Source organism: Myotis brandtii, unplaced genomic scaffold (assembly GCF_000412655.1).
Source record: "Myotis brandtii unplaced genomic scaffold, ASM41265v1 scaffold649, whole genome shotgun sequence".
NCBI lineage: Eukaryota > Metazoa > Chordata > Mammalia > Chiroptera > Vespertilionidae > Myotis > Myotis brandtii.
Window position 1 is genome coordinate 129,373 of NW_005370512.1, and position 12,174 is coordinate 141,546.

Sequence of the window (12,174 nt, forward strand, 5' to 3'; positions counted from 1 at the left end):
CACATACACAGCAAAAAGATGACAGATTAAAAGCAAGGAAAACAGAATGGACTTAGGTCAACACTCCTAATGTTAATTCTTTTTTTTTTCCATTAAACAATGATTTTATTACTTGAGTACATAGACATTTTATGCAACCAGGGCAGAGGCTGTGGATGACTCCTATTTCTGATTGGGGGGAGGACTTGTTTGGTTTTATAATATCAAGCCAACCGGTAAATACAGCTCTTGATCAGAATCAGACAGAATTTAGCATCCTTATTCTTTCTGTTTCTCTTAAGATGCTTTGGAACAGCAACAGCTTTCTTAATTAAATGGTAGAGATCTACAGGAAGATCAGAAGCAAGTCCTTTGGACTTAAGAATTCTCAAGATTTTATTGCCTGTCACAAAATCTACCTGTGTAACACCTTGTGAGTCACTCAGGATCACACCGATTTGTGAGGGAGTCGGGCCTTTCTTGGCCAGTTTGTAGATCTGCTCCTTCAGGTCATCTGACGTCAATTTCAGCCAGGTGGAGACTCTGCAGAGGTAGGGCAGAGCCGACTGGGACAGGCCCTTCCCAGGAGCATGCATGCGACCCATGATGGCCGACAGGCGGTGAAAAAGGCCTAGTGCTAATTCCTCTAAGAACAATTCACTGAAAAACATCTATTGTCGAGTAACACTTCCTCCACGTTCTGCATGGAGTAGGGTTCGGTACCTGAAAGAGGTCTATAATAATAATAGAAGAATATGCAAATTGTCTGGGATGCCATCATGTAATGACCAATCAGGACGGGAGCAGGGCTGCAGCTGAGAGCTCTCAGAAGCCTGCACCGGGGGTCTGAAGGATGCGGAGAGGAAGGGAGAGCAGATAGGCAGTTAAGGGGATCAGGTCAGGAGGGGAGAGCAGTTAGGGGGATCAAGCCAGCAGGGGAGAGCAGTTAGAGCCATCAGGCTGGCAGGGGAGCAGTTAGGGACATCAGGCAGGCAGGCAGGTGAGCAGTTAGGAGCCAGTGGTTCCAGATTGTGAGAGGGATCCCAGATTGGAGAGGGTACAGGCTGGGCTGAGGGAGCCCCCCCCCCATGCACGAATTTTGTGCATTGGGCCCCTAGTTGATTTAATAATTCTCATACCCTTCTAACAAGAATTTTATATTCTTTAAAAAATTATAAATGTGCTTTCTTTTTAAAATGTATCTTTATTATTGAAAGTATTACAAATGTCCCCTTTGTTATTTTCCCCATTGACCCCTTCCACCCTGCACCAGCCCCTCCCAGGCCTTCACCAGTTTTTTGTCTTTCCATGTAGATGGTTTCCTTTTGTCAACCCAAGGCCCCCATTTCCTGGAATTAGATTAGCATTGGTTATTTATTAGAAAAATAAATAATAAGGCATTTTCTCAGCTTCTGACATGTAAAATGGGGTTTTGCAGCAAAACGATAGACTTGAAAGGCAGATTTTATGTGAGAGAGATTTTTCCAAATCCCTTTAGTTCTTATTTAGTATAACAGACTCTCAACGTGTAGAGAAAATAGCTATGGCCCTACAACTCCTCAAGGCGTTGGCTGTTGGTTGGGTGCAGTGGGGCAGTGACTGAGCTGGTGCCTGGTGGGCATGCGCCGAGCCCGGCATGGCCTCTGCGTGCCCCCCGGGCTCTGCACCCCTGATGCTGCTCAGGTGCTGACCCTGCCCGGCCAGGACAATGGTGAAGTATTTCCTGGGCCACAGCGTGCTCTGGAGTTCCTGGGACCAAGTGTTCACTGCCTTCTGGCAGCAGTACCCAAATCTCTATAGCAAACGTGTCTTGACAGAAGACATAGTGCACCAGGAGGTGACCTCTGACCAGAAGCTCCTCTCCCGGAGACTCCTGAGATAGACCAACAGGATGCCCCGCTGGGCCGAGCCACTATTTCCTGCCAATGTTGCTCACTCGGTGTACATCCTGAAGGGTTCTATTGTGGATCCACAGAACCAGACCATGACCCCTTCACCTGGAACATCAACCGTGCCCGGCTGAGGGGGTGGAGGAACCATGTGTTTACTGTGCAAACTTTGATAACAGCAGCTGCGCCGAAATCCACCAGGAAGCTTGGGCCTCCTCTAGTTTATTTGGTCTCTCCAGAGCTGCCTGGTTCAAAAGCAATGTGACCAAGTCACTGAAGGGTTTTTAATACATCTTGGCCAAGCTGCAAGGTGAGGCCCCTTCCAAAACGCTTGTTGAGCCAAGGAAGCCAAGGGGACAGCACTGGCAGCTACAGAGAAGGCCAAGGACCTTGCCAGCAAGGCAGCCATCAAAAAGCAGCAGCAGCAGCAGTTTGTGTAGCCAGCCCTGACTCTGGTGTGGCAGCACACCACACCACCTCATGCACTCCCTCTGCCCTCCCCCCTATATTTTATGACTAAAAGTCAACTTCCAGGCTGAAAAATAAAATAAAATAAAATAAAATAGCTATGACATGGGAGTTAGGAAAGAGGAAGACTCGTGCAGGCAGCAGCCTGCCCTTCTGGCTCCAAAATAATGGGAAATAGAGGTGAGAAGAGGTGGGAAAATCAGGTGGGCAGGTATCCCAGACTTCCTTCCTCTGGCCTTGGGCCTGGAGGGTGAGAGGTACATTAGATATTATGACTCATACATTAAGTAGCAGTAGCCAAAGGCCCAAGGTGCTCTTGCCCCTGGTCCCATTTGGAACTCTAGGAAACGACAATGAGATGTCACCTCACACCTGTCAGAATGGCTATCATCAACAAATCAACAAGTGATTTGTTGGCAAGGATGTGGAGAAAAGGGAACTCTTGTGCACTGCTGGTAGGAATGCAGACTGGTGCAGCCACTATGGAAAACAATATGGAGTTTCCTCAAAAAATTAAAAATGAAACTCCCATTTGACCCAAAATCCTACTTCTAGGAATATATCCTAAGAAACCCAAAACACTCCTCAGAAAGAATATGTGCACCCCTATGTTCATAGCAGCATAATTTACAATAGCTAAGATTTGGAAACAGCCTAAGTGCCCATCAGCAGATGAGTGTATAAAAAACAACAACTACGGCACATTTACACAGTGGAATACTATGCAGCTATAAAAAAGAAAGAACTCTTACCATCTGCAACAGTATGGGTGGAACTGGAGAGTATTATGCTAAGTGAAATAAGTCAGTCAGAGAAAGATAAGTATCACATGATCTCACTCATATGTGGAATCTAATGAACAAAATAAACTGATAAACAAAACAGACCCAGAGACACAGAAGCATGGAACAGACTGTTGAACCTCAGAGGGAAGGTAGGGGAGGATGGATGGGTGGGAAGAGATCAACCAAAGAACTTGTATGCATATGTGCATAACCCATGGACACAGTCAATAGGGTGGTGAAGGCCTGGGATGGAACCAGGGTGAGCTACAGGAGGTAAATGGGGGGTAAAGGAGGGACATAAGTAATACTTTCAACAATAAAGATTTAAAACAATAATAATATAATAAATAAATAATCTTATCCTATATAATAAAAGCCCAGTGACTGAAATCGTGGAACAACCAGAACAACCAGAGACCAGCACGACCGTGGCCTGGACGGTCCTGCCCCCCAGTGGGGACCCCACCCCGATCAGGGGCATGGCCAGCCTGTAAACCACCCACGGTCCCTCACCCTGGCCAGCCCTGCAGTGGGACCCCCACCCCAATCAGTGGTGTGGCTGGCCTGCAAATGCCCACGGCCCTTCGCCCTGGCCTGCCCTGCCCCCCAGCGGGGACCCTTACCTTGATCCTGGGACCCCATCAGGGCAGGCTGGCTGGCCCCCACCCATGCACCAGGTCTCTAGCCTATATAATAAAAGGGTAATATGCAAATTGACCCTAACAGCAGAACAACCAGAACAACCGCTCCATCAGTCACTATGAGGTGCACTGACCACCTCTAGGTCCTTTTCTCCAGCTGGCAGGCTCTAATAGCCTGATGGCAAACAGGGAACTGGAAGTGGGTGGCAGGGGGGGTGAGGCTGGTGAGCGGGCAGTTGGGGAAAATGACCCTGATCGCAGGCCAGGCCTAGGGACCATACCCGCACATGAATTTTGTGTGCCAGGCTTCTAGTAAATAAATAAAAAATGATATGCAATAATCTGCTCCTTACCAACCTTCCTCATCTGCCAGATGTCTCTGCAACCTGTCTCTGTCACAAGATATCCCCATCCAGATCTTCCCTGTGTCACCGGGTACTCTCCATCGGTACTTATGTCACAAAGGTACTCCCTTCCACCTCGACACACAGCACAGCTTTCCAGTGTCACAAGAAACTCATGACCACTGACTGAAGCAGAGAAGGAAGCTCTTGAAAACACAGATAACTGATCCAAGAAAGGCAGTTATCATAACATTCTGCTCAAGTGACTGAGCTAGTTCTCATTAAGCTGAACACATGAATATTTGTAACATCGAGATGTATGAGGGTTGGGGCATTGAACCCCAGTCATATATGTGTTTCTCCCAATTATTGTCCCTCTGTTGGGGTCCAGCCCCAGCAGGTCCAGGGGTTCCCCAAGTGTGGACGGAGTCGGCGAAGAAGGAATGACATGGAGGCAGCGTTCAGGTGATCATCATAGCTAGGTTCCTCCTAGCCAGGTTCCTCCCTTTATTGTCCTCTTACATCTGTATTTATACTATTTGATCTTAATCCTATCCATTCTATTCCAAAGGTTGGGGCATTTCTTATCTCCATTCCAAGGTTACTCTATTGTTCTATTAAGCTACAAGGAAGTAACTGAAGGAGATTATTCTAAGTAAAGACTGCATCAAGCAGCAAGGGTGGATCGGCTTCCAGCATCCCTCCCCCCATGCAGATTAGCAATAGATAGCATAGACTTAATTAAAAATTTTGAGCTTGTGGTCTCCAATTTCTATAAAGTGGTCACGTCATGGCTAACACAGTCATGAAGCATGACTAAGCAGAGAGGTGCTGGCCTGTGGCTCCCTTGCCCACTTTTTTTTTTTTAATTTACTCTACCTCTTAGTTTCTGGGAGAAGGTAAGAACCTACTTTAGCAGGTGCCTGGCTCCAAGTTGCAAAACTACCTCGCATCATAAACATAAGAGAAGTTTGTTTTTCCTTTGTATAATGCTAATTAACTAACAAAGATGGTCACCCTAACTCAGTAATGGCAAACCTTTTGAGCTCGGCGTGTCAGCATTTTGAAAAACCCTAACTTAACTCTGGTGCCATGTCACATATAGAAATTTTTTATATTTGCAACCATAGTAAAACAAAGATTTATATTTTTGATATTTATTTTATATATTTAAATGCCATTTAACAAAGAAAAATCAACCAAAAAAATGAGTTCGCGTGTCACCTCTGACACGCGTGTCATAGGTTCGCCATCACTGCCCCGCAGCTGGGGTTCGAAATTAGTGAGCCAAATTTCCCAGACATGAGTGGGTGTGAGGTTCTTGGGGTACTGCTGAAGTAAGCATTTTCGGAAGCCACCATGGGAGAATGAGATGTGGTAAAAGGCTTTATTTGTGTGGAGTTACATTCCTCAGGGTGCAAAGTCTCATGCCCCTTCACCCAGTCCTGGAAAAGGCGCAGCTGGGGTTCCAGTAGAGCCAAAAGGAGGGCCAGTGTCCAGAGCTTCTGTTCCATGTTGCAGCCGGGTCCAGGTCAGCATTCAGGCTAATGAAAGTCCATTGGTCTATTGTGTGGGTCCCACATGGCCGTGGGCCACATGGACGCTGGGGAGTGCATCCTTTTCAACAGGAGTCCCAAAGGCCAGAAGGCCCCAGGCCAAGAGAGGCAAAAAGGGAGGAACTCCCTTTGTTCAGAAGTTTAAATATTCAGGTTTCTGGCCCTTTTCGTGGCCATGTCTATTCTGTCCACTGACTTGCTTCCAGGTGTGACTGACAAACAGGTAGGCACCTTCCCACATCATTCAGACCTTACTGGACATGCATCCAAACTGTCTTTGCCCAGTCTCTTCCCCCATAGATCAATAGGGAACAGACTTGGATAGTGTTAAATTAGCAAAGCTATATAAACGGCATGCCTATATATCTAGTCTTTCCTTTACTCCTTTCCTGTTAAATAATAACCAAGTTATTATAACGGTCTCATAACTACCAGGTGAATTTAGGATAAACCACGTGTAACAAATGGTACCATCCTGTCCTCTCATTGGAAGATGAATTTATCTTGAGAACATGGGTTGTATCTGCTTGGCTATATACAGTAATATATCTAATCTCTTATTGGATTGCCTGTGATGTATATCACACTGGGACATAATGCTTATTCAGTAATAAAGCTGTTTTCTTTCCCTACTACCTTTGTGGAGAGGTTTTCTGGGTTGGAGGAGTTTTTGTTTTTTAATCCTCACCCTAGGATATGTTTATTGATTTTAGAGAGAGAGGGAGGGGGAGAGAAAGAGAGAAACATTGATGTGAGAAAGAAACATTGATTGGTTGCCTTCCCTACTCTCCCTGCCTGGGAATTAAAATTCCATGCTGAAATCGGTTTGGTTCAGTGGATAGAGCATCAGCCTGCGGACTGAAAGGTCCCAGGTTCGATTCCGGTCAGGGGCATGTACCTTGATTGCGGGCATATCCCCAGTAGGAGGTGTGCGGGAGGCAGCTGATCGATGTTTCTCTCTCATCGATGTTTCTGACTCTCTATCTCTCTCCCTTCCTTCCTGTAAAAAATCAATAAAATATATTTAAAAAAATAAAATAAAATAAAATAAAATTCCAACCTGGGTATGTGTCCTGACCAGGAATTGAGCCTGCAACCTTCTGATATACAGGATGACGCTCCAACCAACTGAGCTACCTGGCCAGGGCAAGAAGGTATTGTTTTTAATTAAATGTTCCCAGCACTGACTATTTTCTCTAGAGTTTCTGGCTACCCTTTCAAACTTACTAGGAATAAAACTGCAATCTGCCTTGGGTCTGTGGGGAAACATGGGACTTGGTTGGAATGTCTGTAAGGAGGATTCTCTGAAAGGTCGGGGGCCTCTGGGGGGACCTTGCTGAAGGCAGCAGCCTCTACCTTGACTTTTCCAAACAAGTCTGATCCCCTGGATGTTTTGCTAAAATCTCTGTTTAGTTTTTTAGACCTGACCTTGTAGAAGCATATACGTTCTCAAGGATACTTACCCTGCTAATTGTATCTAGAGGTTAATTTTAGTTCAAGCTTATATAACAATAAAAGCCAAAGGAGGCAGGCGAACAGGGCTATTTGGCGATGATAATTAAGTAGTGCCTTAGCCTCTTTCACAGAAACGTGTGTCAGAGTAATCTGTTCATCTGTTGCTCAGGGTCTTCCAGTCAACCCCCCAAAAGTGGTGCCTCCCATGTGAGGAGGAACCAGGAATGCAACGAAATGCAACGGGACCCTCAAAAACTAGGAGTAAGAAATGAAAGTAACTGTGCAGTAAGTCATTGCAGCCCGCTTGGGATTTCTAAGTTCGAGGGAATTGTTTCTCAGCTAAGGAATTCACTGTCTCTGTTATGCTTTTTAAGAACGTGAAAATGTTTTCTATTAGAAAAATAAGCCTATTTCTAAAAGTAAGGGGAAAAAAAGGTTTTACATATTATTAAAATAGTTATGTTATGTTAATCAGGAAGTTAATTACTTTAAATGAATAGATTACTTAATACTGTTTAATAATAATAATATATAATAATATAATATATTTGACTACCTTCCCAGGGTTTAAATTTTAAGAATTGCTTTCTCTCCTTATGAAGGAAAGTTTATATTTAAGGTATATGGGAAGCTCTGTCAGATAAAAAAAAATTATATTCTATTTATATATGCATATTAAATAGACTCTAATAAGCTTTCATTTATAACTAATTGTAATAAGTTATAATATTGTGAAATATTGTGTTTTGCAATAAAGGACAAAATTTCATGTCATTTATATTACTCTATAAAGTATCTAGATTTATAGAAATATTGGCAAGAAAAATCAAGAGAAAAAAATTTGATTATAGGACTAAATGAACTAAAAATAATTATAGTTTTGTTAATTATTATTCTCATGGCTCTATGTTTATTTGCATAAATCCAATAAGATTCTGATTTCTTCATAACAGGACATAGGTCAGTTTCCAATTGTAGTTTTATTAACCATAACTTTGCTAGAATGTCATGTCTGAAAGAGAGACATGCCAGGACTCTGGATGTCACCAGAAAGCTCTAAGGAATGAAGATTCACTTCGAAGCCAATAAGCCCCTTGGATAAATAACCTGGTACCTTGCTTGGTCATATAGTTCATAGCAATCTTTCCAAGTAAGGAACGAAGTTTGCTTTCCTGAAAGATGGCATGAAAGAAACCTCAAGACATCTGTGGGGACCTCAACTTGAGGAATACACCCCAATTCTGTAGGTATTGCAGGCAAAGCCTGATGGCAACTGTGTGGCTTGGCTTCTTGATCCTTGGAGTAAACTTTCTCATGAGATTCCAGCAAAGCATATTTTTTAATAGCCTATATGATCAACAGTTATTCTTGTTGTGTTTATGCAAACAGTCAGGCCAAATTATAACTAGACTTAATACAGTAAGTAACACTTCGAAGCCAATAAGCCCCTTGGATAAATAACCTGGTACCTTGCTTGGTCATATAGTTCATAGCAATCTTTCCAAGTAAGGAACGAAGTTTGCTTTCCTGAAAGATGGCATGAAAGAAACCTCAAGACATCTGTGGGGACCTCAACTTGAGGAATACACCCCAATTCTGTAGGTATTGCAGGCAAAGCCTGATGGCAACTGTGTGGCTTGGCTTCTTGATCCTTGGAGTAAACTTTCTCATGAGATTCCAGCAAAGCATATTTTTTAATAGCCTATATGATCAACAGTTATTCTTGTTGTGTTTATGCAAACAGTCAGGCCAAATTATAACTAGACTTAATACAGTAAGTAAATGAGTCTTAATAAAAATGTGAGTAATTTTAGGGAGAAAAATTATTTCAACAGAAAATTATTAGAAACTGTTCTAACTTTTGCCCAATAATACTAAATTTTATAATACAGTCACAGTTTGTCTCCACAAGATTATAAGCCCTACTTACACCTAGGGAATATCACCACTAGGCACCATGGCCACCTCCTTATGTGCCCAGGCCTCATCGTCCCTCTGACAGAGAGCAAGGATCTCTTGGCTCTGAGAGAAACCTTCAACCCGCCTCAGCACAAAGCAATTACAGAAGAAATCTGATGTTCCCTTTCCCTAAAAGAATTCAGAGCCAAGATCCTTGAGGGGGATATAGTAGGCAGTTAGACAGACATGAGCAGAGCAAGGATGATAGGCCAACTAGAGGAGAGATAGATTCTGAGACATACTTCTCACCACTCCAACTACTCTAAAGCTAGGAATAAAGGAACCTGTATAAAACTAACCTTTAATCATAACTAATTTGAAGGAATTTATAGATTTTGTGTAATAAAAGGTATAGAGATAAAGGAAAAAGGAAGTGCAGTAGACAAACTGAAAGGGTATGTGTAAGTTACAGAAGGTATATATAAATTGCAGAAGATATGTGTAAGTTGTAAAAGGTATATATAAGTTACAAAGGGTCTGTACAAGTAAAGAAGAGCTAAAGTTGAGTAAGTAAAAATTATAAGAAGAAATATAAAGAAAGAAATGTAGCAGGAAGAAAGGAAATTAGAGTAGGAATACTTTGTGAAAATTATAAGAATGTTTATTATAAAAGTTATAAGAATGTTTATAAAGGTCATAAAAGGTTTATAAAAAGAAATCTTAAAAGGAATTAGAAGTCTACTGAATAATCTAATAGATAGAACACCTGAATTAATCTAGAAAGTAATCATATTACTTTAAATCTTAGAACACATATACTTATATGTGAATAGGGGGTTAAGTTTTTCTTAAAGTTTTCTTTTCAAGGCCTGTGCGAAGTAATTAGGGAAGTGACTCAGCTGTGAATCCAGCAAGCAGAACCGATAGGCATGATCAGACCGACCCACCGGGAGTCAGCATCTCCTCAACATCATCGCATCGCCTGACAATAGCTAATGTCTACAGACCCCAGGCCTGCACGTAGCTACATTCCTCACCCTAGCCCCTTCCCCTTTATAATCTTGTCCCCTATACCTTGCTAGAATGCAAGATTTAATACTTGTAAGCACCCTGTTTTCTTAATTAGACTACTAGTAACCATTACTATCATTGTAATTCTCTTTGTTTTTCTTATAGTCTACAAAATCAGAACTTGAGCAGTGAACGCGCTTTACAGACCCCGACCTTCCAAAGCAGAAAATTCGCCACCTCCCTCTATCTTCTACGGGCAGCAAAACAAAAAGCGGGGAGTGTGGGGGAAGCACGGGACTTGTTTGGAATGGCTGTAAGGAGGATTCTCCGAAAGGTTGAGGGCCCCTGGGGGGACCTTGTTGAAGGCGACAGCCCCTACCTTGACTTTTCCAAACAAGTCTGATCCCCTGGATGTTTTGCTAAAATCTCTGTTTAGTCTTTTAGACCTGACCTTGTAGAAGCATATACGTTCTCAAGGATACTTACCCTGCTAATTGTATCTAGAGGTTAATTTTAGTTCAAGCTTATATAACAATAAAAGCCAAAGGAGGCAGGGGTCAGCCCTCTCACCAGACTTGTCTAGTGCTCTCAGCCATAGCATCTTCCACCAGCTATTGAGCCTTAGTTCTTGAAGTCATCCATAATCCCACCCACTCCCCCTTCTAGTTAGTCACCAAGTTCTAGGCACACTTCTTTTTTTAAAAAATATTTTATTGATTTTTTACAGAGAGGAAGGGAAAGGGATAGAGAGTTAGAAACATTGATGAGAGAGAAACACTGATCAGCTGCCTCCTGCACACCTCCTACTGGGGATGTGCCCGCAACCAAGGTACATGCCCTTGACCGGAACCGAACCTGGGACCCTTCAGTCTGCAGGCCGACGCTCTATCCACTGAGCCAAACCAGTCAGGGCTAGGCACACTTCTTTCACAGCTACCTCACATTCATCTCCTGTTGTCCCTTACCACTGCCATTTCCCAAACAAGGGTCCCCCTCACCTTCCTCTTGTTTTTATATCATGTGTCTCCTGATTCACGCAGCAAATATTTATTAAACACTATGTGTCAGACACAGTAGGTCCTTGTCCTCCTGGGGTTTACTTGTGGGGAGAAGGGAGACAAAACAAGCAGTACACACAATAAGTTATATTGTATTAGAAGATGCTAAACACTATGGAGAAAGGGGGAAAAAAATGAGCAGGGGAAGGCTTACTGCGCGAGGCCCTGGCAGAAGAAGCAGGCTACAGTTTTAAAAGGGTGGACAAAGTGGTCCTCACTAAGATGGTGGCATTTCAACAGACATAAAGGAGAGAAAGCAGTAATATGGCACCATCTGCAGGTTAATCTCTGAATTACAATAATTTGTTTTACATTTAATGAAGTTACTCTCTACTTTTGTTTTCTGTTGAAGTCATTTCAGATCACAGCAAAAGCTAACAAATTGGAAATATTAGAGGAAAACCCTAGACCCTTGTTTCTGTTTCAATATGCTTGAAACACTTTGTAACCACAGAGGCCGAGGTGTATTCCACGTGTTGAAGGACAGTGGCTAGCCCCTGCAGGGTGTCAACCTAAGCTGGAGTCCCAGCTGTGCCCCAGGAATCTATCTCAGCCTCTGCCAGGACAGGAGATTTGGGGTGGGCATATGGACCAGCAGACCCTGGGGCTGTGCTCACCTCATTCATTATTGAGTAGTCTCCTTGGTCCAGGGCACTGTTACTCTGGATCCCAAAACAGTAACTCAGACAGTGATCCCTAGGAAAGGTTACTGAGGTAGTGGACCAATGGGATACTTCGCACGATGTCCTTCAGGGTTTAAGTGTTTTCAGGTATAGTTAACACAGCCCTGGGGCAAAATGTGAATGTGTGCTGTGAACTGCAAAGAAATGTATAATGCAAATGCAAGCTGTTTCTGGTCTCCCCTGACAGGGGTAGAAAAGGGCATGGTTGCCAGAGCAGTGGCTGCATCCCAAGTATCTGAGGCTATGCGATCCTGCTCTGTGTGTCTCTTACAAAGACATTTGTTATTACATTTATGGCCCACCCAGATAATCCTGGATGATCTCATTTTGAGGTCTTTAACTAAATTACTTCAGCAAAGACTGTCCCTCCATCCCCCCCCCTTTTTTTTTCAAATAAGGCCACATT

General features: G+C 43.2%; 1 protein-coding gene and 1 pseudogene across 1 annotated transcript; one reads left to right on the forward strand and one right to left on the reverse strand.

Annotated features, from left to right (window-relative positions):
• Positions 1 to 203: 203 nt before the first annotated feature.
• On the reverse strand, positions 204 to 584 carry LOC102249286 (40S ribosomal protein S13). Its single transcript, XM_005880708.1, has one exon. It carries the CDS (start codon positions 582 to 584, stop codon positions 204 to 206), a length of 381 nt encoding a protein of 126 aa, XP_005880770.1.
• Positions 585 to 1,562: 978 nt separating this feature from the next.
• On the forward strand, positions 1,563 to 2,308 carry LOC102247020 (annotated as a pseudogene).
• The last annotated feature ends 9,866 nt before the right edge of the window (positions 2,309 to 12,174 follow it).